Source organism: Oncorhynchus gorbuscha, linkage group LG09 (genome assembly GCF_021184085.1).
Source record: "Oncorhynchus gorbuscha isolate QuinsamMale2020 ecotype Even-year linkage group LG09, OgorEven_v1.0, whole genome shotgun sequence".
Classification (NCBI taxonomy): domain Eukaryota; kingdom Metazoa; phylum Chordata; class Actinopteri; order Salmoniformes; family Salmonidae; genus Oncorhynchus; species Oncorhynchus gorbuscha.
The window spans coordinates 78,019,743-78,046,676 of NC_060181.1; the positions used below are offsets into that span (position 1 = coordinate 78,019,743).

General features: G+C 41.8%; 2 protein-coding genes across 3 annotated transcripts in view; one reads left to right on the forward strand and one right to left on the reverse strand.

Moving 5' to 3' along the window:
• Positions 1–323: 323 nt before the first annotated feature.
• On the forward strand, positions 324–11,337 carry LOC124044117 (G-protein coupled receptor 143-like). Of its 2 annotated transcripts, XM_046363587.1 has the most exons (10): positions 324–503; positions 820–1,100; positions 2,916–3,025; positions 3,435–3,529; positions 4,738–4,830; positions 5,379–5,488; positions 7,408–7,516; positions 8,291–8,408; positions 8,569–8,836; positions 10,389–11,337. In XM_046363587.1, the coding sequence occupies exons 2-10, from the start codon at positions 842–844 to the stop codon at positions 10,490–10,492; spliced, it is 1,266 nt and encodes a 421-aa protein (XP_046219543.1). In that variant the 5' UTR covers positions 324–503; positions 820–841; the 3' UTR covers positions 10,493–11,337. The 2 variants fall into 2 exon arrangements, with proteins under 2 accessions (XP_046219543.1, XP_046219541.1); XM_046363585.1 differs by lacking the exon at positions 324–503 and having other exon boundaries at positions 696–1,100.
• A 231-nt stretch (positions 11,338–11,568) lies between these two features.
• Positions 11,569–26,934, reverse strand: part of LOC124044119 (F-box-like/WD repeat-containing protein TBL1X) — a 39,275-nt gene continuing 23,909 nt past the window's right edge. The window contains exons 2-15 of the mRNA XM_046363589.1: positions 24,565–24,674; positions 23,474–23,619; positions 22,547–22,766; positions 17,017–17,149; positions 16,685–16,814; positions 16,491–16,554; positions 16,285–16,382; positions 16,116–16,176; positions 15,883–16,004; positions 15,605–15,679; positions 15,371–15,498; positions 14,262–14,427; positions 13,901–14,002; positions 11,569–13,657 (exon numbers count right to left, since the gene is read on the reverse strand). Coding sequence (XP_046219545.1) covers positions 13,631–13,657; positions 13,901–14,002; positions 14,262–14,427; positions 15,371–15,498; positions 15,605–15,679; positions 15,883–16,004; positions 16,116–16,176; positions 16,285–16,382; positions 16,491–16,554; positions 16,685–16,814; positions 17,017–17,149; positions 22,547–22,766; positions 23,474–23,619; positions 24,565–24,622 — 1,530 coding nt within the window. The 5' untranslated portion in view covers positions 24,623–24,674 and the 3' untranslated portion in view covers positions 11,569–13,630. The remainder of the gene's footprint in view (positions 13,658–13,900; positions 14,003–14,261; positions 14,428–15,370; positions 15,499–15,604; positions 15,680–15,882; positions 16,005–16,115; positions 16,177–16,284; positions 16,383–16,490; positions 16,555–16,684; positions 16,815–17,016; positions 17,150–22,546; positions 22,767–23,473; positions 23,620–24,564; positions 24,675–26,934) is intronic.

The window sequence follows — 26,934 nt, forward strand, 5'->3', positions numbered from 1 at the left end:
GGGTTGTAGAGGGTGCAACAGGTCAGTACCTCAGGAGTAAATGATGTTGATTTAATCCCTGCCACTGTAAACCTAACACATAAATTACTTTGTGCCTTGTCAGAGAAAGGGCATGGATTAGAATAGTTTATCATTGCATAAACCCACTCAATGCCCTCTCTGTAATCAATGCATATTCATAGCTCCTTTGTTTTGTTCCACAAATCCTTTCCGCACCTGCTTTTCTGGTTCTTAAGAGTTGGAATGCAGCAGCTCCCTACCTACTCAGGCCAAGTGGCTGTGCAGTGGGGTGTTCATAATCTATCTGTCTGGACAGGGTAGGGCCTTTGCTACTCTATTTCAACTTTCAAATGTAGCCTACCTACATTCAAACCACTCTAAATGACTGCATATGATCACATGTTCTTGTATAATTGGGTAAATTGTTGTAGAAAATGAAAAGGTTTGCATACTGTGCATTTCATATTTTCCACCAGGACTACAGCCTCTGCTATTTATTAAAGGTGAGTCACAGTCTCTTCCTGAACACACATTGATACACTCCTATTTTCACGTTTTCATACACTCATAATGCAATTTATACTTTAGAGGCAAGGACAACTTGTTGGAAAAATGTAACTGAACAAAGAGTAAGCCTTTTTACTCCAAATGTCAGAGCAACATTCCTTTTGTAGGCTCTTACCATGTGGGGCAGTTAAACCCTGACTGGAAAGATTAAATAGAAGCACATGATGATTCAACCCGTGATTTTCACTAGGAGCAGCTCATACCACGACTAAATGAATGAATTTCCCTTTATTTTCTCCCCTGACACCGTAGCCTGCTTTTCTGCATCTAGTCCATGATGGCATCCCCAAGGCTGGAGACGTTCTGCTGCCCAAACAGAGACGCATCGACTGAATTTGTCATTACTTTTCAGCCCCTCTTCTTTAGCGCCATTTGCATTGGTAGCGCGGGTTTAAGTTTGGTATTTTCTATATTACAACTTTTGCCCAAACGTAGGGGTTATAGACGCCTTGGACAGTACCCTCTTCCCAAGCCAGCGTCTTCGTCGAGAATATTGTTTATCATCAGCATATGTGATATTCTGGGATGTACAGGTAAGGAAATGTCCCGTTACTTTTCATCAACACTTTCCACGTCACTGCCGATACGATGGAGAGTTTAATCAAAGCTGTAGGCGTACACCAAGTTTAGAATTGTGTCAGCCTACTTTACTCAGATCTTTTTAATTGTTCATCATAGCCTATGACAATGGAATCTACTATTGTTGCTAGTGAAACACCAGTTTTTATCAAATAAAACATTATTTGTCACATGCGCCGACTGCAACAAGTGTAGACTTTACCGTGAAATGCTTACTTACAAGCCCTTAACCAAAAGTGCAGTTCAAGAAGAAAATATTTACCCAGTAGACTAAAATTAAAATGAACACAATAACAATAACAAATATCACATGCAATTGGGCATATTGCTCAATTTGCCCATTTTGTAATAGCTCACAGTCTCACGTGGAAATCCACTCATGGCACGTCATGTAGCTAAGCCTAATTATGATGACGCATGAGCCAACATTTTCAAGTTGTTATAAACCATTTATGCATTGTAAAAGAATGGACTCTTACCAGTTTGTTTTCATAACGGTAATCAATTATACACAATGAAGAAAATACAGTATGTCCCACAAGCCAACCATTGGACTGATTTGTCTCCTGGCAGTGTCAAAATGAGGCCATTTATAGGCCTAGCTACTATAGTAGTTTCAGTTTCTTAACATCACCTAGGCTACGGTTTGAATTTAGAATATGTGTTGGATAATTCCTTGATATAGTAAGATTAGAATTAGACTCATGTGAGAGGTGTAGTCTAGTCAGCCATCATTGCTTGAATTGTCACTTCTGACATGTTACATCCTCGAAGCCCTCTGAAATTGTCACATAATGGACATTTGTCACACAAGATGATAGCATACAAAATCAAAGCACTTTAAGTTGAGTCATGGCCTTTACTAGAAGGTCTAGTAGAGTTAAGACACCAATGGAGAAGAAGAACTGAGGACTGCTGTCCTTTTGTGAGAATGGAACTGAGGGTGTTTGATCAATTATATTCTTCATTGCTGATATAATGATATGCATATGCTGATATATTTGTTGCAATGAAATCCTATTTCATTGTCTACAATAAAAATGACATTAGAACACAATGAATCAACACGTTACATCAATTGGTAGTGAGAAATTATACATTTGACATCCTCTACCCACAAAGGTATGCCTTTCTTTGTTATTTTGCTTCTACAGAAGGTGTCAAAGAATAATGTAATTAACCTGAATAGTATGTGGTTCCAGTTTCTCCCAGCAGGGTTGTTTTCCTACTGCAAATAAAACCAAGTTTAATACGTTCAACATGCCACATTTCAGCCAAAGCATCAAGTACATCACGTTAAGTTCTTCATAGCACAGTGCAGCAGGGCAGCGCTAAGGCCCTTATGAACCATCACCTGAGGTCTCTAGTATTTCCATTACACTTGTAACCACAATAAAAAGGATTCCATGACTGAATCACATTAACAAGGTTTGTAATAATACGAGCCAAATAAGCAACAGCTTCATTATCTGTTTCTACAGTTAATTAAAGCCAGTGAGGATTTAACTCCAGTATAATACCCTGTAAGGTGTGTATGATGCTATGGTGATTTCCGTCCACCTCACAAAGATGACAGTTTAACGGACAGATGTTTAAAAATCACCCTCTATTTCTATTTAGTTTCTGTGGTCTGAGCCTTGTTGCATTTGTTTGACCGTTCTACTGAGTGTGTTATCAATGGAGACTCCATCCATACAGTCAGGAGCCTTATTAAACAGATCTTTATGAGACGGTCAGATGTTTTGAGATGTTGTGTTTGTCTCCTTCAGGTATCATAGTGAGGTCATCCATCTGGCTGGGCCTGCCCAACCTTGTCAGAGGGATCAATGTGGCCAACAACAGCGACGTGTGGCCAGAGGTGTTCTGCGTCGGCAGTGCTGTACGTATGATAACCACGTCTAGGACTTTTTCCTGACCATGTAACCTGACCAGGAAAAACTCCTGACCTGGCAGAAGAAGAGTTATAGCAGGTAGCCTAGCGGTTAAGAGCACCGTGCACCTGGCAACCTTGGTTAGCGTGCACTACGCCCGGCCATCCACAGGAGTCGCTGGTGCGCGATGACACAATGATATCCCTACCAGCCAAGCCCTCCCTAACCCGGACGACTTTAGGCCAAATGTGCGTCGCCCCACGGACCTCCCGGTCGCGACCGGTTACGACAGAGCCTGGTGGCACAGCTGGCGCTGCAGTACAGCGCCCTTAACCACTGCGCCACCCGGTAGGCCCTTGCAGTATGGTTTATATATAGTGTGTTGTTCTGATGTAGAGTCTGGTTTGTGTTCCCCAGATGTGGATCCAGCTGTTCTTCAGTGCATCCTTCTGGTGGACCTTCTGTTACGCTGTGGATGTCTTCCTTGTGGTCAAAAGATCTGCAGGAATCAGGTAGTCTATACTCTCCTCCTGCTATCAATCACATTTTGCTATATCACTTCTATATCAATTATGTTTTCCCTCAATCAGTGGTGGCTAGTGGCACTTTAAATGGGGAGGATGGGCTCATAGTAATGGCTGGAACGGAATCAATAGAACAGAATCAAAAGAATGGTCTCAAACACATCAAACACCTGGTTTCCATGGGTTTGATATTATTCCATTCATTATGAGCAGTCCTCCCTTCACGAGCCTCCTCTGCTCTCTGATGTGCGCTCTCATCAATATAATATCAGTAATCTCACAATATAATATAGCTGCAACTCCTCAATATAATACTCTTCTGTCTTTCCAGATGGGAAAAGTACCACAGCGACATATGTAGCGCAAAAACAAATATTGTGTTTAATTACTGATTACTAATTCATACTGTCCTAATGATATGCCACTTCCATTCGACAGAGAATGTGAAAATCTGCTCTTCAGTTCTGATACCACTTCTCTCTGGGCGCTACCGTGTATCTCATATGTAATCCGTGAGATATTGTGTGAAATATACTACACAGAGTGTAAAAAACATAAAGGACACCTGCTCTTTTCATGACATAGACTAACCAGGTGTATCCTGGTGAAATGTACAATCCCTTATTGATGTCACTTGTTAAATCCACTTCAATCGGTATAGATGAAGGGGAGGAGGTTAAAGGATTGTTAAGCCTTAAGATAACTGAGACATGGATTGTGTATGTGTGCTATTCAGAGGGTGAATGAACAGGACAACACAATAACTGCAGCGCTGCTTTGTTTTTCACGCTCAACAGTTTCCCGTATGTATCAAGAAAAGGTCCATCACCCAAAGGACATCCAGCCAACTGGGGGTGCAACTCAATATTAGGACGGTGTCCTTAATGTTTCATACATTTAGTGTATGTTTCTGTGTTGAAAGCATTGCCTGGCTCATGAATCATGACTAGGGCCCTGTGTTTTAGTAAATCATGTCACATGACCTGGATTTTAACCTCTATTTTAAGCCTTTTCCAGAAATGAGAATTACACCAAAAATGAAAACAATTGTCTGAGGATGGTACTGGACCATCTGACATAAAAAATAAAATACAATTGAAATGAAAAAGTTTTAAATAAAGATTAAAATCCAGGCCATGTGACATAATTAACCCAAACTCGGGGCCTCATGACGTGATGTCTTGTTGTTCCGTCAGTACCATCATCCTGTATCACATGATCACATGGGGTCTGGCCGTGTTGCTGTGTGTGGAGGGTGTGGCCATGCTCTACTACCCATCCATCTCCAGGTATGTCAACAGCTCTCCATTGGCTGTGTCTGTGACATCAAGTTTGTGTTGTCATGAATCACATTGAAAATGTAGGCTTGTGAAGTTGTGACAACATTTACTGTACTGCTGACTGTCAAGATACTTGAAGGAGTGAACATTGTCTCAGGATCTTTGATGTTAGACCAGTTTTATGCGCATTCCAATACTTGTGCTGTACACTGACAGTCAATAGCCCTATTGTAGTTAAAGGGATAGTTCGGGACTTTGGCAATGAGGCCCTTTATCTACTTCCCCAGAGTCAAATTAACTTACGATTTTTATGTACTGTATCTGCGTCCCGTATGAAGGAAGTTAGATGCAATTACATGAACATTGTATCCACGAGTTCATCTGATTCTGAAAAGTTTGGCTTCATTGCCAAAATCCTGAACTACACCTTTAAATGACTGAGGATTGTGGTGTGCTAACCCAACATGTCTCTGTACTGCTACTCCTGTGATCCTTCCCCCATGCCTGGAGGATACATGTAAGGTTGTGTGATGTGCAGTGCCTTTCTCGTGTTGCAGCTGTGAGAATGGCCTGCAGCATGCCATTCCTCACTACATCACTACCTACGCTCCTCTACTGCTGGTGCTTATAGTCAACCCTACGCTGTTCGCCAGAACTGTGTCTGCAGGTAAGTTCAAACTGCCCCTCTGGTGCTGGCTAGCTCTTTATGATTCAGAGCCTTGGACAGGCAAATGCGTCCCAAATGGCACCCTATTCCCTATTTAGTGTACTACTTTTGACCAGGGCCCACAGGCCGCATCCACAGGCACTCTCATATCAGATATTTTATACATAGATACAGTTGAAGTCGGAAGTATACATACACTTAGATTGAAGTCATTAAAACTTGTTTTTGAACCACACCACATATTTCTTGTTAACAAACTATAGTTTTGGCAAGTCAGCTAGGACATCTACTTTGTGCATGACACAAGTAATTTTTCCAACAATTGTGTACAGACAGATTATTTCACTTATAATTCGCTGTATCACAATTCCAGTGGGTCAGAATTTTACATACACTAAGTTGACTGTGCCTTTAAACTGTTTGGAAAATTCCCCAAAATGATGTCATGGCTCTAGAAGCTTCTGATAGGCAAATTGACACCATTTGAGTCAATTGGAGGTGTACCTGTGGATGTATTTCAAGGCCTACCTTCAAACTGAGTGCCTCTTTGCTTGACATCATGGGAAAATAAAAATCAGCCAAGACCTCAGAAAAAGAATTGCAGACCTCCACAAGTCTGGTTCATCCTTGGGACCAATTTCCAAATGCCTGAAGGTACCACGTTCATCTGTACAAACACAAGTATACAAGTAACACCATGGGACCACGCAGCTGTCATACCACTCAGGAAGGAGACGCGTTCTGACTCCTAGAGATGAACGTACTTTGGTGCGAAAAGTGCAAATCAATCCCAGAACAACAGCAAAGGACCTTGTGAAGATGCTGGAGGAAACAGGTGCAAAAGTATCTATAGCCACAGTAAAACAAGTCCTATATCGACATAACCTGAAAGGTCACTCAGCAAGGAAGAAGCAACTGCTCCAAAACTGCCATAAAAAAAGCAAGACTACGGTTTGCAACTGCACATGGAGACAAATATCGTTCTTTTTGGAGAAAGGTCCTCTGGTCTGATGAAACAAAAATAGAACTGTTTGGCCGTAATGAACATCGTTATGTTTGGAGGAAAAAGGGGGAGGCTTGCAAGCCGAAGAACACCATCTCAACCGGGAAGCACAGGGGTGGCAGCATCATGTTGTGGGGGTGCTCTGCTGCAGGGGGGACTGGTGCACGTCACAAAATAGATGGCATCATGAGGAAGGAAAATCATGTTGATATATTGAAGCAACATCTCAAGACATCTATCAGGAAGTTAAAGCTTGGTCGCAAATGGGTCTTCCAAATGGACAATGACCCCAAGCATATGTCCGAAGTTGTGGCAAAATGACAACAAAGTCCAGGTATTGGAGTGGCCATCACAAAGCCCTGACCTCAATCCCGTAGAACATTTGTGGGCAGAACTGAAAAAGTCTACAAACCTGGTTCAGTTACAGGAGGAATGGGCCAAAACCTTATTGTGGGAAGCTTGTGGAAGGCTACCAGAAAAGTTTGACCCAAGTTAAACAATTTAAAGGCAATGCTACCAAATACTAATTGAGTGTATGTAAACTTCTGACCCACTGGGAATGTGATGAAATAAATAAAAGCTGAAATAAATCATTCTCGCTATTATTATTCTGACATTTCACATTCTTAAAATAAAGTGGTGATCCTAACTGACCAAAGACATGGAATTTTTGCTAGGATTAAATGTTAGGAATTGTGAAAAACTGAGTTTAAATGTATTTGGCTAAGGGCTATGTAAAATTCTGAATTCAACTGTAAATACTAACAGCTCTATTGTATCTAAATGTAGAGTCCTACAGAGATGTGTTTAAATGGGTTCAATCTTTTATAGCTATTCTTTTTCAGAAGAAACATACTGCGATTATTGTAAAAGCAGAAAGAAAGAATGTGAACCTTAGTTTTTTTTCTCCATTCAGTGACATCATTATTGAAGGGACGACAAGGGATCTACACAGAAAACGAGAGACGCCTGGGAACAGAGATAAAAATACGCTTCTTCAAAATCATGCTGGTCTTCTTTATTTGGCAAGAAACTTGTCTTTATCTAAGAGAAAGACCAGAATATTGCATGTCATTGTGGGATACATAGTATGTAGTCTATAACATTTCTCCTGTCTTCTATTGTATTGTGTTAGCCAAACAGCATACAAAACTGGGTTATGGAGGAATCTATATTACAGGTCCTGGCAATAAAGTAAACACACATTTGATTAAGTTAAGGCAACTGTGTTTCCTGGCAATGCTGGAGAATGGCTTATGTGTGACCCTTTTTTCATAAAGTCCATGACCTTCCTCAGAGGCCATACTTATAATGCTGTGGTGTAAATCCATTTATTTCTACAAAGCGTTTTCCGAAAATTATGGAGAGCTGCAGAGGCCCTTGAATTCTCAGATCCACGTTTCAAAATTGAAGAACTGGCACTTTTTTTTACTACACTCTTTTTCAATTACTTTAAGGCTGTGTTTACACAAGCAGCCCAATTCTGATATTTTTTTCTCACTAATTGTTCTTTTGACCAATCAGATCAGCTCGGAGAAAGATCTGATGTGAAAAGAGTTGATGTGATTGGTCAAAAGACCAATTAGTGGAAAAAACATCAGAATAGGTCTACCTGTGTAAATGCAGCCAGAGACCTAATTTGGCATATTGTAGCTAGCCCTTGGTGAATCTGTCTAGTCAGTAAAGGAACAACTCATTTTCATAATGAAAAAAAAGATTCATTATAAAAAAGTATTGACATTCAGTATGCTTTCCTGACATTAATGTACGATACCTTTATCATGATTCCCACTTTTCAGCTGGCTTCCCAACATCATCAATGAAAGCCTGCTGTTTTACCTGGAGATGCAGACAGATATAAAAGCTGGTGACTTGAAGAATATACGAAACGCAGCCCTCATCACATGGTTTATCATGGTGGGTTCACTGTCAATGCATTTACTTTACAGTAAACGATCTTGGCCAGAAGTTTTCATTTGTACAGCAAACCAGTCCAGCACCAATGTTAGTGTGTTATTTTGAAGGCTCAGTTTTGTCCATATCTGAAGGTCTCTGTGTTATGTTCTACTGTTTCCAGGGGATCTTGAACCCCATGTCAGGCTTCCTCAACACGTTGGCCTTCCATGGCTGGACGGGCTTCAAAGTGGACTGCAGCCTGCAGAGGAGGAGGGAGCTGGCCTGGGACTCAGCCTCCACCTCGGCGGCTAACGTGGGGGGCTACAACCCCATCGTGGGCTCCACCCTGCTCTACCAGAGCCATGTCCAGGAGGCCAAGAACATGACAGGCAAGAACATGACAGGCAACGGGCAGCCGGCCTCCGACGCCATCAGCGTCCTATCAGAAGGTAAAGGGCATGTGTGGCTGCAGAGCGGGGAGAATGGCAATGGTAACTCCCCAGTGTATCAAGGCTGGTGAAACCTGTTGTACACACGCTGGGCATCATCATATAACGTTACATTCTGCTGTGCATGGTGCTGCCAATAAAGCCACACTCAGTTTGCTTCATATCATACCAGCAAGTATGGATTTGGTTTTAGATGATAAAGTTATAGATGACTTCAGACTCATAGGGAATGTCCTCACTCACCGGGCAAAGTTTTCCTTAATAAATCCAGTTTTGGAAAAAATATTACTGTCAGTGTTTGTCCCCCAGGACCAGCTTAGATGACATATTATAGAGGATGATGGTCTGAGCCAGGAGAAATGACCAGGGACAGAAAGGCATTGGTTCTCATCATGAAATGACATGAACTGTTTCTGTAGTCGTAGAATGTGTATTTTCCTGCGATGTGCTGCTGCATCTTTTAACTCCATAATGACAATATTTCTGCTCTCACATGGTTATATTACAATTAAGTGAGGACAAAAATATATCATGTATTTTGGGAGAAATGTATGTTTTTGTTTATTTTTATGTTCTACTATTTAAGCAGACTTAGGCCATGATTCAATCAGATTGAGTGTTAACCCGCATTGGCAGACATCCGCATAGCAATGTTTTGGCGATGTTAGAGGTGTAACTGTGGTATGAGCAGACACATTTCAGCAGCTGCCTAGTGTGTCACAAACCACTCTCTTCCTTATTATCTCTACCGCGTTAGAAGTTCAAAATGTTGATAGGAAGTGTCGGCAAATACATGGTTTCATGTTCATTTATAGCCTATCAGGCTAATCGAGGTGTAGACAATAGAAAATCACGCATTCGAGTGTTTGAACTTGTAGCGTGGAATTTGTTAGATTATAAAGTAATCTGGTTAATCTAACGCAAGGATACACTTTTGGATTTGACAACTAACGCAGTTCCTCCGCCAACACAGCCAAAACAACCGCTGTACGGGTGTCAGCAAGTTCGGATCAGATAGAATCTAGCCCTTAGTGAGATGTTTTGGTGCACAATTTCAAGATAATGTACACAGATATTTAATGTATTTGATTGTTGTTCAGGATCTGAGACAGTGAACCTGACTTTTTAATGAAAACTCCTCGTGAAATAAAGAACAACTTTCAAGGCTTTAGTGTTTCTTGTTTATGAATTTGGCCCTGTATTATGACTCTCAAGGATCTTATATTTAAGTTTCGATATAGAGTTGTGTTGGAAATTTGTTTGGCTTGTTTTTTTTTGGGGGGGGGGGTTTAAAAAGAGGATCCAAACATATATTTGAACCCATAACACATGTAAATACAGTCTTGTCTAAACTGTTAAAAGAAATTGCAATGGTAAGAGATATGCTACTTGTATGAAGGTGTTGTGCATGCCTTGAATGAAGAGAGCTGCAGCAGAGGACTTGTTAATTGTAGACTCATGGGAGTGTTGATTTGAAGTGTAAGAGAAGGGATATATATATATACCCGCCTTAACTCAGTCATCTCCCCTATCCCCTATTTTGTCTTGCTAGGTTCAGAGTCTAGTACAATTGAAATCCACATTTCCACTGAGCACCGAGACTATGAGGAGATAGACGCAGATGGAGAATCGTTGGGGAGCTCTGCAAGGCACTAGCTGGAGCCACCTGCAAAACCTGCTGCCAGCCTTCACTCTCTGCCCCCCCCATGGTTTAGTTCGCATCCCAAATGGCACCCTATTCCCTATATAGTGCAGTAATTTGACCATGGGCCATAGGGTTCTGGTCAAAAGTAGTGCACTATATAGGTAATAGGGTGCCATTTGGGACGCAATGTTAGACCTTGTCCCTGATCTCTGTTGGAAAACCATGAACCCATAGACGCCCCTTTAGATAAACCAGGAGTGTTAAAAATGGCCTGTCTACCTGTACCATTTAAGTTATTTTTCTCTTTAGGATTGCCATTCCATTGCTACTGTAGCATAGTTAAAGGTTTGTTATCACAGAACATGACACACTTGGCCGTCCGTCTGCTTCTCATATCTCTGGTGTCCATATATGACAGGCCCCAAAGGGTTTGCCAGTTAATTTGCCTCAGCACGGAACACACAGCCCTCCTAATCACCATTGGCGTTACGTTACTGAACCATCAACTGTACAGTAATGGAATAGTCCTCACGGTGTCTCATTTTCAATTCAGATAAGAAATGTCAGGTTTGTACTATTGACTATTGGTGAACCTAGAGGCTGCCTTTTAAAAATGTGCCTTAATTATTCCAGAAGCATGTATTCAATTCAGCACATCAGCAGACCCAGTGTACTGTACGTATGCATGTATGACTTGTGCACATAAGAAGCCCCCAAAAGCATAAACGAATGGGAATATATCTCTACCTGAGATGTTGTTTATAGGTAAATGACTTGTAGATAGGGTTTTGAACGTTACATTGTTAACCTTGTACTTTGGTTCTATTTTATACCGTATTAAACATTGCGCAATGAAGTTCTGTGACAGTGTTATCTTTAACACAAGTTGAAGGAGAGTAAGAATTTTGTAATTTCTTTCAAGTTTGATGTGTCATGAGTTAAATGATCACCTGAAGTATCTGATAAAGTGCTACACTGACACTAAATATCTACCTCTCCATATACACATTATCATAATAATGCTATGCATTCTGCTGCGTAAGCCACATTAAAAGGGAAACGACAAGAACCCAACAATACAAGGAAAGGCTTTTCTAATATCAAAATAGAGTGCTTTATTTGAGACATAATGTGATTTCATTGTTTAGTCTTGGAAACAGATGACCATACCCTAGACTGGGTGGGGGAGAGTGATCGCTGTCAATCACAGCATATTATTCCACACTGGGCTTCTCAGCATGCCAAGATGGCCACCAACCACAGTCCGATTCTCAGTCTGACACAGACAATAATGGCTCTCAGCAGCAACAAAAAATAAGTCAGACAATGAACCATCCATCAATCAACGCCCGATTATGCCGTAAAAAAAACAAGAAATAAAAATGCTGGCCTTCCCCTTTCATCACAAATCCAAACAAAAGCTGATCCTACCTTCTGAAAAAGTGCACTTCACACATTGCTCTTAAAATGATCTTCACTGAAAGAGAGAAAAGGGACCAGTAAACAGGCATTGTCAGTTTGTTAGTTCGAAGAGACAGATATCAAGTTAGACCATGGTAAGTACAAGTATACATACAGCACACAACGGGCGAGTTCGTTTGGCATGGCCCGGTGCCCTGGGTGATTTCACTTCAGTACCAGTGGAGGTCTAAAATGTTCAACGGGCCATGAAAAACGAACTTCCCCATTTAAAGCTAAATCCATTATACAGGCATCTCAAATCAGAAGTCAAATCTGACCTATTAGATCAGGCAGTGGAGACACCAGGACCTCCACTGGATTCAACCAATCACAGCTTAGAAGCTACAGCAGGACTTTCGCTTGAACAATCAGATTGATCGGTCAGTGTAACCTAGGTTTACGTCAGATAGCTTGCGGTGCCAAACAGAGGAGTACTGTTAGAAAATATCAATAGATGACTAGTGATGAGTTTGCTACTAAAGCAACATTGAGACAACACAATTAAAACATTCACAGCCTCCTCTCCTTCTCCTGGTCAGTCATCATGTTCTCTGTCTGTTCTGATCTCCATTTCATTGGTTGTCATTAGGACTGAATACAGACTAAATTCACTGACAGGTCTTGTGAAATGACGACAACCCACCTCAGTGCCACCTGACTTGACAAACCAACCTGTTGCACACATAACTGGTCGAATAAAAGAACATACATGGTCAAAAAATAATTCTGACATGCATTACATTTAATCAGGGTCTTGTAACTGAGTATCAGCAAAGAAAAGGGGCAATATCTCTAGCCAGTATTGAGCGTCTAGAGGATGACGCCAATGTGTAATGTAAATAAACATATATACGCAGTATATAAGTCTGTGTATTCATCTAATTCACATATCTTTACATTTATAAAACTTACATCCAGAAGGGAGAATACTCATAAACCACTTTATGCATCTTGTAAAGATGTCCACAAAAAGATTTTTTTTCTTCCTCATGTGAATTAAAACATCATTAAAAGTTAGTTTTTTCTTCATCGAAATGGTGTTATTAAATGTGAGAACAGAACTACCTCATAGCAACGCCTTGTGTTACTCTGACTTTCAAAAGTCCATTTGAGAAAAATTGGCAAGAAGAGCTCTTGAAACAGAAACCATTTCCCATTCAGGACAACTTAAACATCACATTTGAGGAGGGCGGTGCAGCACTAACAATGTCACTCTCCTCATGTCTCCCACATTGTTTCTCAACTCAGGACACCATAGGGTTAACATGTGCTTAGATACATTCTAACACACAACCTTTCTCTCACAATATGACCCAAAACACACCCAAACCTCAGCAAACCTTCCTCATGATTCAGGCCCTAGCCAAATAACAGCAGGGGTAGGTGGTCATTTCACTTCCTCTTTAGGCACCTTTTAAAGCATGGCTGAAAAACTATTAATAGATTTAGTCCAGTCCTGTGGATGAATTAACCCAGCAGATTTCCTTTGTGGTCTCAAACAAGAGACACAAATCCATTGAGTAGGTTGTAATAGTTAGAACAAGTATTTTGTTGGTCTCCTGTGTCCACTCTGAGGTTGTCCTCCACATTGCCAGGCCTGCTCTGAACCATTAGAGTGTGTTTGCTGATGGCAGAAGGCATTTTTTCTGCACATTCCAGGGTCCATCTTCAAAATCACTGCCAGGATGCTATTTTCGGAGCTCGAGAACACATACCTGGAGGACAAAGATGGCATGATTAATAATACATATTATGCTTCAGAATATTTTGGTTTCTCCCCATGCACTTCTGAAAGCATTGGTCCTGAGACTAAAGCATTAAGGTCTTTTATTTTTATCACTTTGGTTTAACGTACAAAAATGAGTGGTAGTAGTACATGCATAAATGAAAAAAATAAAAACACATCAATATAAATGATATACATTTTAAAACACAAATCATAATCGTATCAAACATACCGATCCATCTGAAGCGCTAGCACCAACTTTGTCTCCTGTGCTGTTCCAGCACACCTCAAAAATCCCTCCAGTCCCCCTGTAGCTATGCACCAAGGCTCCAGACTGCAACCACAACACAACCACGTTACCACCAACTCTGGTGAGGACTGCTTGAGGACCATAGTTGCCTGCTTGACCTAATAACAATGTCACAGCCTGTATTAAACATCGGGCTAGGTGTTTTATCTGACCATAAGACCTACTAACTAACTGTTATAAGATGCTATAACCTGTTATAAGCTGTTACAATCTGTTATAAACTGCTAAAATCTGTTACATATTATAAACTGTTAACTGAGTTATAACCTCCAGGGTGACTCACCGTGGTGTTCCAGATGTGGACACACTTGTCGAAGGAGCCGCTGGCCAGGTGCTTCCCGTCGGGGCTGAAGGCCACACTGTAAACAGGCTCCTGGTGTTTGGTGAGGGTGTGGATACACACACCTCGCTCCACGTCCCACAGACGCACCGTCGAGTCAAACGAGGCACTGAGGGGTAGGACAGAGCACATGGTCAGTTCTCCATCTACATCTATCTGCTAAATGAAAATACGTACTGTAACTGAAATAAATGAAAACTCAAACTTTGTTCATACCAACAAGTCATTGCTGATCTTTCAGTACTAATGGTCATTTACAGGGTTTGACAGGAGAGTTAACACCTTTATAACAAAGTAGCAACCAAGTCGTTTTTCCAGCTTCAGGTTGGCAACAACACTACATAGAAAGAAGGATATGAAATGTAAGAAATATGTCAATAAGTTGGCTTTGGTGCTCGATGCAAACTCTAACTCAAAATGCTGATCCACAAAGCCAAAACGAGATGTGTGATGTTGTAGAATCGGTGAGAACATCTGTCACCACAAAAGGAGAGACGCGGTTGAGAGCATGTGTGAATGAAAAGAGGAGCTGACGTTCATTAACACATTCTCATCAAAATGGTATTATTAGGTAGTGTAAGCCAAGTCTTCTGGGGCTGCCCCTGGCTAGACTGCAAATCTCACTTTACAAGGACACAGGAAAATATTGTGAGATTAAAACTAAATTAATAAACAGAAGTTGGGAAAGAACCAATTAAATCACATGATCAGACATGAGCTGTATCTTGGTGTACAATACCGCATTTACCTCAGATTACTATCAAGTTCCTAACAAGTCATAGCAGTAATGGCAATTTTACATCCAGAGTGAAATATAGGCCCATCCCAGGGTATTTCAGAAGAGGTTGTAAATGCCTGTGGTATTTGAACTGTAACATTTACATATGGAAGCATAGGCTTTATGTCCCTGATCCACTGACAGTTACTAGCCCTGAGAGAATGTCTGGGACACTTCTTGACAAGAGACCCCTTCACTGGCACACACACTGTCCATTCTCAACTCATCACAACGCTGTCCCAGAACAAGTCTAGGTGCTGTGAGTGTGTCCCACCTAGCCAGCATGATGTTGAAGTTGGGGTTGCTAGTGCCGGGGCCGGTAGGGCTCCACTTAATAGTGTAGATCTCTTTACTGTGGGCCTGGAGGTCATGGACCCACGAGTCCTGCTTCATACTCCAGATCTGGGAAAGAGATCAGCACTGTGTAATCATTACATTATTATATTGACATATGGAGATCATGGTCATTTGTCCAAAATCTTGGCTGAAGTAGAAGTGCTGGCCTTACCTTTAAAGTCATGTCATCAGAGCAGGAGGCTAGTAACATTCCTGACGGGTCCCACTTGATAGCATTGACTTCATTCTGAAAAACACATGGGAAGACAGACATATAGACTTGTAGAGGACCAACAAGACATCATGCTTATCCGTTTAATAGTTACACATTATCCTGTTTACAGACCTTCAGAAGTTTGGGAAAATACAGGATGTAGAGAAATCCTAAGTGTGACTTGGTCCTCAGCGGTGTGAGTTGTAGAAGGTAGAACAGAGATGTAGTTTGTTTACCGTGTGGCCTTGGAAGGTTTTGAGCGGCCGGTCGCTGCCCATTCGACACACGTGGATGCACATGTCTGTGCTGCAGGAGGCAAACGTTGTGTTGTTCTGCCAGTCCACGTCCAGGGCAGGAGCTGCAGGTAGGAGGCAACACAAAAGGACAAGGACAGTATTCAAAGGGTTAACTCACATCACCCAAGCAGCTGAAGTCCTACATCTTTCTGTTCGGGACACAGGGGGCTTACCTGAGTGGAAGGGGAACTGCTGCTTGGCCTCTCCTGTGTGTGCGTCCCAAATGATTGTTGTCTGGAAAATGACAACAGATACATAGCAAATACTGCAGGGATAGTTGATTGCTACTGGAGTTACTTGATTAATTAGATGAAATAATATATATGTATATATTTTAAATACCTTATCTACACCAGCACTGAGGATAGAGTTTCCTTTCTTGTTCCACTTCAGTGCAAATATGGGACCTTTATGTTGCCCCAAGGTGCTAGCCAGATTACCTGTGAAAGACAAGAGTTTAATGTATCTGCACAGATAACAATATGATTCAGATTGGGCATTGGGCACTGTAATATAAATTAATTAAAATTCAACAAAACTCAACAAACCATCTTTTGTCCATATCCTTGCAAATCCATCATAAGATCCTGTTGCTAAGAGTGTCCCGTCACTCTATGGGGTCAAATAGAGCAGTTAGTTAACTCAACTCAGTATAGACGACTTCTAATGTTCCGTTCCAGACCATTTCAGTCAAGTGAGAATTGACACAGTAGATGGATGGAATGGACAATTGAGAACTCACATTCCAGTCTAGTGAGGTGACATCTTTGTTGCTGGGGACGTCCTGGCCTCCCTCCCTGATGCAGTGTTTGAGCACCAGCTGGGTGGAACTACTGTTCAGGTTCCAGATCCGGGCTGTCGAGTCTCCCGACCTAGACACACACACACACACACACACACACAGGCAGAATCCAGAAGAGAAAGTCAATACAGACAGACAGAGACAGTGTGTGTGTGTGTGTGTGTGTGCGTGTGTGAGTGAGCTGCTCTAGCCTCACAAGTCCCAGAAAAGCTGAACCCAGAACTGACCCATCCCTGTGCCCCGCACACTTCCCCCTCCCCAATGAGACTCACCCTGAGGCCAGCAGGTCGCTGACAGGGTTCCAGGCACAGATGAACACCTCTGACTCGTGGCCTCGGAGGACCGTGGCCTTACTGGCTGGGATCTCCACATCCACATCCATCTCCATGGGCTCAATGTGGTTATCTGTAATCAGATCACATCCACACTCTGTTACAGACTGGGGCTCCTGAGTGGCGCAGCGGTCTAAGGCATAGCATTTTTTCTATATATATATTTTTCACCTTTATTTAACTTGGTAGGCTAGTTGAGAACAAGTTCTCATTTACAACTGCAACCTGGCCAAGATAAAGCAAAGCAGTGCGACACAAACAACAACACAGAGATACACATGGAATAAACACGCGTACAGTCAATAACACAATAGAAAAAATAAAGTCTATATACAGTGTGTGCAAATGGCGTGAGGAGGTAGTGAAGTAATTACAATTTAGCATATTAACACTGGAGTGATAGAAATACTGGTGTGCAAAAGAGCAGAAAAGTAAATAAAAACAATATGGGGATGAGGAGAGAGTTTACAGTCTTGCCAGACACCTAGGTATTTGTAGTTGTCCACATATTCTAAGTCAGAACCGTCCAGAGTAGTGATGCTGGTCGGGCTGGCGCATGCGGGCAGAAAATGGTTGAAAAGCATTACCCCCTACTTTTTCGAACATTCTGTTAAAAATCGCGCAACATTTCAGCGCCCTGCTACTCATGCCAGGAATATAGCATATGCATATGATTAGTATGTGTGGATAGAAAACACTTAGACGTTTCTAAAACTTGTTAAATCACGGCTGTGACTATAACAGAACGTGCGTTTCATCGAAAAGCGCAGGAAAATCTGATCACTGAAAATTGGAAAATATATCAATGCGCCACTTGAATGTATTGTTGAATGGGATCCACATTACCTGGAGCCGAGATTGCAATTCCTACAGCTTCCTACAGCTTCCACACGATGTCAACAGTCTTGTCATTTGCCTAGGATTTGTTTCTTGGTCAAACGAACAAGAGACAGCCCATTTCTTCCGGTCTCTGACCGGATATTTTGGTTGAGATTTATCCGGACATTATTTCAAGACGGAGAGCTATAGAATATACATCGCCTCGTGATCAATTTGATCGATTATTAACGTTTACTAATACCTAAAGTTGCATTACAAAAGTATTTTGAAGTGTTTTGTGAAAGTTTATCGTCGACCTTTTTAATTTTAAAAAATGACGTTGCGTTATAAAACGCTGTTTTTTTCCTTGATCACACAGTCTTCATAGATCGATATCTAGGCTATATATGGACCGATTTAATCGAAAAAAAAGACCCAATAGTGATGTTTATGGGACATCTAGGAGTGCCAACAAAGAAGATCGTCAAAGGTAATGAATGTTTTATATTTTATTTCTGCATTTTGTGTAGCGCCGACTATGCTAATTATTTTGTTTACGTCCCCAGCGGGTCTTTAGGGGTGTTGCATGCAATCAGATAATAGCTTCTCATGCTTTCGCCGAAAAGCATTTTAAAAATCTGACTTGTTGGCTGGATTCACAACGAGTGTAGCTTTAATTCAGTACCCTGCATGTGTGTTTTAATGAACGTTTGAGTTTTAACGAGTGCTATTAGCATTTAGCGTAGCGCATTTGCATTTCCAGATGGCTAGGTGGGACGCATGCGTGTCGGATCGACTTAAGAGGTTAAGAGCAGTTGGAGGCCACCGAAGGAGTGTTGCATGGTATTGAAGCGCATTTGGAGGTTTGTTAACACATTGTCCAAAGAAGGGCCGGGCCAGATGTATACAGAATGGTGCCGTCTGTATAGAGGTGTCAGGGTATCACCCGCAGCAAGAGCGACATCGTTGATATATACAGAGAAAATAGTTGGCCCGAGAATTAAACCCTGTGGTACCCCCTAGAGACTGCCAGAGGTCCGGACAACATGCCCTCCGATTTGACACACTAAACTCTGTCTGAGAAGTAGTTGGTGAACCAGGCGAGGCAGTCATTTGAGAAACCAAGGCTGTTGAATCTGCCAATAAAAATACCATGATTGACAGAGTCGAAAGCCTTGGCCAGGTCGATGAAGATGGCTGCACAGTATTGTCTTTTATCGATGGTGGTTATGATATAATTTCGTACCTTGAGCGTGACTGAGGTGCACCCATGACCAGCCAGATTGCCCAGCGGAGAAGGTGCGGTGGGATTCGAAATGGTCAATGATCTGTTTATTAACTTGGCTTTCGAAGGCTTTAGAAAGGCAGGGCAGGATGGATATAGGTCTATAACAGTTTGGGTCTAGAGTGTCACCACCTTTGAAGAGGGGGATGACCGTGGCAGCTTTCCAATCTTTAGGGATCTCAGACGATATGAAAGAGAGGTTTAACAGACTGGTAATAGGGATTGCAACAAAAGCAGCGGATAACTTTAGAAAGAGAGGGTCCAGGTTGTCTAGCCCAGCTGCTTTGTACGGGTCCAGGTTTTGCAGCTCTTTCAGAACATCTGCTATCTGGATTTGGGTGAACGAGAAGCTGCGGAGGCTTGGGCAAGTAGCTGCGGGGGGTGCGGAGCTGTTGGCCACGGTTGGGGAAGCCAGGAGGAAAGCATGGCCAGCCGTAGAGAAATGCTTATTGAAATTCTTGATTATCGTGGATTTATCAGTGGTGACAGTATTACCTATCCTCCTAGTGCAGTGGGCAGCTAGGAGGAGGTGCTCTTATTCTCCATGGACCTTACAGTGTCCCAAAAACTTTTGGAGTTAGAGCTACAGGATGCAAATTTCTGTTTGAAAAAGCTAGCATTTGCTTTCCTGACTAACTGCGTGTATTGGTTCCTGACTTCCATGACAAGTTTCATATCACGCATATTTGTTGCTAGTGCAGTACGCCACAGAATCTTTTTATGCTGGTCAAGGGCAGTCAGGTCTGGAGTGAACCAAGGGCTATATCTGTTCTTAGTTCAATTTTTTTTGAAAGGGGCATGCTTATTTAAGATGGTGAGGAAAGCACTTTTAAAGAACTACCAGGCATCCTCGACTGACGTGATGAGGTCAATATCCTTCCACGATACCCAGGCCAGGTCGATTAGAAAGGCCTGCTCGCAGAAGTGTTTTAGGGAGCGTTTGACAGTGATGAGATGTGGTCGTTTGACCGCGGACCCAGAGTGGATGCAGGCAATGAGGCAGTGATCGCTGAGATCCGGATTGAAAACAGCAGAGGTGTATTAGGAGGGCAAGTTGGTCAGGATAATATCTATGAAAGTGCCCATGTTTAAGGATTTAGGGTTGTACCTGGTGAGTTCGTTGATAATTTGTGTGAGATTGGGGGCATCTACCTTAGATTGTTGGACTGCCGGGGTGTTAAGCATATCCCAGTTTAGGTCACCTAACAGAATGGATCCTGAAGATAGATGGGGGGCAATCAATTCACATATGGTGTCCAGGGCACAGATGGGAGCTGAGGGGGGTCTATAACAGGCAGCAACAGTGAGAGACTTATTTCTGGAGAGATTATTTTTTTAAATTAGAAGCTCGAACTGTTTGGGCATAGACCTGGAATGTATGACAGAACTTTGCAGTCTATCTCTGCAGTAGATTGCATCTCCTCCCCCTTTGGTCATTCTATTTTGTCTGAAAATGTTGTAGTTAAGGATGGAAATCTCAGAATTTTTAGTGGCCTTCCACAGCCAGGATTTAGACACGGGAAGGACATCAAGGTTGGTGGAGTGTGCTAAAGCAGTGAGTTAACATGCATGAAACCAAGGCTTTTTCGGGTTACAAAAGTCAACAAATGAGAGTGCCGGGGGACACGCGGGGCCTGGGTTAACCTCCACATTACCCGAGGAACAGAGGAGGTGTAGGATGAGCGTACGGCTAAAGGCTATCAAAACTGGTCATCTAGTGCGTTGGGGACAGAGAATAAAAGGAGCAGATTTCTGGGCGTGGTAGAATAGATTCAGGGCATAATGTACAGACAGGGGTATGGTGGGGTGTGGGTACAGTGGAGATAAAGCCAGGCACCGAGTGATGATAAGAGAGGTTGCATCTCTGGATGGGCTAGTTATGCTGGGTGAGGTCACCAAATGTGACGGAGGTCGGACACGTACAAGACATATTGACATTTGAGAGAAACAAAGCAATCACAGGTGTTGATTGGGAGAGCTAAGACAACAACAGCTAATCAGCTGAGACAACAACAACAGGTAAAATGGTGATGAAGGGGCAGAGAGGGTCGGTTAACTACACACAGGGCCCTAGTTCCAGGCTGGGGCCGACAGATAAACAAAAACAACAACAACAGGTAAAATGGTGATGAAGGGGCAGAGAGGGTCGGTTAACTACACACAGGGCCCTAGTTCCAGGCTGGGGCCGACAGATAAACAAAAACAACAACAACAAAAAGCAGTGCTAGAGGCATCACTACATATCATGGTTTGATTCCAGGCTGTATCACAATGCCTAATGTATCACAATGCCTAATGCCTAATGGCCCAGCCATTAGGCATTAGGGTTTGGCCGGGGTAGGCCGTCATTGTAAATAAGAAGTTGTTCTTAACTGACTTGCCTAGTTAAATAAAGGTTAAATAAAATAAGGAAATAAAAACAGACACATACATGACTCCCAATACCTACTATACAGGAGATCACATATATTGAAAATATAGTTCAATTTCCTTCTCATCCGTAGCCATATTCAGTTGCAAAAACTAACTATCTGGACTGTTTCCCTCTTAAGTTGGTTTCTGACAAAAATTAGAGGTGTTTAACCTCTCCCCTTTCAAATCATAACCATTTAAGATCAGAGAATTTAAATGAGGCTAGTTCCAAAACATTAACCGCAAATAGCCGAGAGCCCGAGACAGTTACTAAGTCTTAAATAACAGTGTTATCTAAGATTTGCAACTACCGCATCAAACGTACTTGTTTACCCAATTGAAGCGGAAGGAGCAATCTGTAGAGGATCAAAGCTCAACCATTCTGGGAGATGAGCTAAGAGCTAATCCAGTAATCATCTTCACATCCTGCCTGCAGTATTGATAAAATGTGTTTTTTTCCAGACTTGTTTTTGCTGAAGAGCAATCCTATGGGGCTGCAGCATCCCTGTCTGTTCAGACAACCATTACTTAAACTAACATAGTCTTTGCTGGTGTTCTGCCACCCACCCACACAGACAGACTAACTCCAGTGGGATCGGCTGACACAAACATCCACAACATCCTCTATCAGTTTCTCCCTAATCTAACGCTTCACCCGATCCATACCTCTCTGGCTAAATTCTAGAAGCATCTGTTAGGGAGGAACAATGAAGGTGAATGCATGCAGGGTCAAATTCACCAACACTCAATGCCATGTCACTAATTACTTCACATTCAGTGAAAATCACATGGCTCTAGAGTATCACACACACACGCTGCTTGATGTAGTAAGTCTCACATAGTAAGTATCAAGATAATGTGGGAATATGTTTAGCTGTCATTTGTTAAGTTACGGCACGACAACGCTAGCTAGTGATAGCTAAATGGTCCTGTTAGACAGGAGGCTGTTCTTACACATGGTGTGTGTGCCGTTCTCCTCTCCGTTTACGATGGCCTCTCCGTTCTTTGGTGCGTTGGGTTGGTTGCTTGCGGCGGTGATTGCCATGGCGCAGGCCGCCTGTTGCTGGGCTAGCTTGTCGCGGAAGGCCTGCTGCCTCGTCTGCACCACATCTGGCATCACCGCGTCGATGAGTGACAGAGACTCAATGGGCCGCCCATCAAACACCGTGCCATCCTGCCAACACAGCACCAAATATGCCATGGTTACCCCGTTGGATGTGGAGTGCACTGATGGACAATACATTCCCACTGTAGGATTTACATTTTTAATTTGACAAGTACAATAGTGTATTGATTTTGGTATTGTTTGAGATTCATGACTTCAATAAACTTATTTTGCATACAAATGACTGCTGAGCTAAGTATTGATCTTAGGCACTGTATTAGTGAGGGCAGTCTTATATAAATAACCCCATTGATTTACATGGAGAGTGTTTGGTGTTTGTTCTGGGTGTGGTAGTCCAGGCCAGGGTTGTATTCTCCAGGCACCAAAAGGAAGAAAACAGATTGAAAAATAACCTTTATGAATAAAAATATATATATACACACACATACACACCCAGTCAAAAGTTTGGACACAACTACTCATTCAGGGGTTTTTCTTTATTTTTTACCATTTTCTACATTGTAGAATAATAGTGAAGACATCATAACTATGAAATAACACATATGGAATCACGTAATAATGCCCAAAAAAGTGTTAAACAAATCAAAATATGGAATGAGTAGGTGTGTCCAAACGTTTGACTAGTACAATATATATATATATATATATTGTTTTTGTGTTCTTTTGCTAAATGTTTTGCTACGGTATGCACTAATTAATGAATGCGACCCAAGGCACTACCAGAAGGCAGCCTGGACTGGAGCCCCTAGGCTCACCTCGTTGATGCTGATCTCTGCCTCCACATACTGGAGGCCTTTCTGCAGGATGGAGATGAGGGCAGCAGGGGGCACTAGTGTTCCATTGATGTTGGACTGGCTGATGTGGCTCTCAATGCCAAAGGTGAACGCTGAGTGGGAGAAACCTGGAAAGCGACACACAGAGAACACAGTCAGTACAACGAGAACACCAGAGACCCTGCAACACAAACGTCTCACTCCTACACAGACATATCTACAGACATCTGCAATGTCTGAGGTGTTATTTCTAACTTTTTATATCAATGTTATGTAAACCAAAAAATAAAAGGGAGCGTAGACAGCGAGTCAATCATTCATTCCAAGTAGACTTTTTCAGGGGAAGAAATGTTAAAATGCCAGAGCTATCAAGCATTTATCTTCAAAGAAAGCCCCAACAGTAATCACATACAGCGGCTAGGATCTCAATAATTCATTCACCCTGAGAGAAATAGGGTAGAGTGAATGGCATGTTGACACAGGTACATATGAAGGGAAAGCGATATTCTGAACAGCCAACAGACATGTAGAATAGGCTTGGTTTCCACTAACGGTAGTTTCTGGAGTTACTGACACCTTGACTTTCCTATTCCTGCACTCTCTCAAGCTTTTCATCATGTTTTTGGTGAATTTATTGAAGTAGCCATTGGTTTAAAAAAAATCCCAAACCTTTAGCGACCGTTTAGATCAGGGGTGTCAAACTCATTCCATGGAGGGCCTAGTGTCTTGGTTTTTCCATTCAATTAAGACCTAGACAAACAGGTGAGGGGGGTTCCTTACAAATCAGTGACCTTAATTCCTCAATCAAGTACAATGGAGGAGTAAAAACCCGCAGACACTCAGCCAGTGGAATGAGTTTGACACATGTGGTTTAGAAAGAGTCAATGCAGTCTAATCCATGACAACATAATCAACAAGGTCAACTACAAAGCCATTCTCAATCCTACATTACCACAGAAACAAATACAGAAGAAATAAGTAAAGCAGAAGTATAATAATAATTTCAGCAGACAGACAAGAGACAGAGCGAGACAGGACAAGTGTGTTACAGGGAGGTTGGCAGTCATACATACCTGACTCCTGAAGATATCTGTATACCAAGAAGTTCACTTCATCACTGGTTATACTCATCTTAGCCCACCTCGATGGAGGAGGTACTGTATCTAGTAAAAATCAGCCCACTCTAAGAAAGAAAGAAAGGAAGACAATGAGTTTTAGATTCATTACACAGCTCGCTACATCGTTTCACAAGACGACAAGATTCCCAATGAGTGGGAAAATGTAGGTTATATCTAGGTAGGTCCCCAATCATTATTATCAAATGACTTGACAGCTACCATGTCCTCACATACAAAGATAAAGCAAGACCATAGTCCAGGCTTGTACTTCCCACACACACACACACACACACACACACACACACACACACACACACACACACACACACACACACACACACACACACACACACACACACACACACACACACACACACACACACACACACACACACACACACACACACACACACACACACACACACACACATACAGAGAATGTCAATGACCGGATCACTAAGCTAGTGAATCCATCTCTACTTCACAGGCTAAGTATCCCCCCATCTCTCTACTGTGACCCGACAGTGGCGTCCATTTCCATTTAGCTTGCAGGGGAAAGTGGCAACAGTCTACCATTATTGACCTGGCCACTGAACTGGATGGGTAAAGAAGCCTAATAAAGCAGGACATGGCATTAAAGGCCTACTGTCGCTATCTCGTAAACTGCAGAGGAGAACTCAACACACCGGCTAGTGCTAATTACTGGTAAAGTTGGGCAACATTCACATCATTATGGCTTTCACAGAAACACAATTTACTGGTGACTGCGTCAACATTTCAATTTGGTATTCTTTCAAAACTACAGGGATCTGTAGAAAAACATAAAAACAGAGCCCTTTAGAATCACAGCAATTGATGTATTGTTCCCACTGATAAGGGCCTTCAGGCTAGGGAGTGCTTTGCTACAAAGAATGATTCATGGCTGTACTAAATTCTAAAGGGACTTCAGGTTACGAAAAAAAGAAAGTATGGGAACTGTAAAAATACCTGAACACTATGAAGTGGATATGAACACACACGTACTCAATTACATGCTCACTTACACACACACACACACACACACACACACACACACACACACACACACACACACACACACACACACACACACACACACACACACACACACACACACACACACACACACACACACACACACACACACACACACACACACACACACACACACACACACACACCTGATCTCACTCTCTTCTCTCAACTTTTATAATTTTATGTGTTTATTGTTTGTCTATATTTTTTATGTAATTGTCTACACGCGTATATATGTTTACAACAAGCAAGGGGATTTGTACTGTAGTGAAACCGTCTCTAGAGTAATGCAAGGTCTCTTTCATGATCATGTGAAACGGCAATTGCTATGGAAATGCTGGGATGTGTTTTTCAATTATGGTAAAGGTAATTATGATGCAACTATGACGGCGCTACAATATGGATTACAATTATCATCATGAATATTAAGGCTATACCCACTACATGTTACATACATAGACACTCAACCATGCAAATTGGTGGAGTTATTATTTATTTGGACCACACATTATAGTCTTACTCTTATACAGACATCGTACACACTCACTAAATCACATCCAATATCATACACATCAAACTACTCAGATTTACTATACACATAATGTCTTGTCTCAATTTTCTAACATCTGTGGTGTTGGCTCACAGGCAAACAGGCAAGGGAATCAAACAAATATTGCTAGAGCCTAATTCTTGAATTCTAAATATCAGACGTTTGGAAGCTCTAATACCTCTGATGGCAGTAACTTTACAAGCACTAAATGATGGTCCATCTAGACTGAGAATAGTATCTAGTTATGGTAAGGGGAGAAATAAGTATAGCCAGTTATAATTGTAGCAGTTTAGCAGATATAAAAAAACAAGCTCAGTCTTTACGTGGCTAAAAGAAAAGGAATATAACATATACTGTTTACAGGAAACTCACTCTACATCCTGAAGTTGTGTGGAAAAAGGAATGGGGTTGACAACTTTCTTGTCTCTTTCATCAAAGGTTTAAAAACGTTTTAATAGGAGACAGAATGCGATCGGATCATCATCTAATTGGCCTTCACATAACTCCTATAGATTTTCCACGTGGACATTGGGAATTTAATCAAAGTTTACTGGAGGGCAACTTATTTTTAACTAACACAAAATCATTTATAACTGAATTTTTCCAGTATAATATAGGTTCAGCAAATCCCCTTATTGTTTGGGATACCTTCAAAAGGCCATTCAAATCAATATTCATCAATACTAAAAAATCAGTTTCTGGCTAAAGAGACAAGACTAACA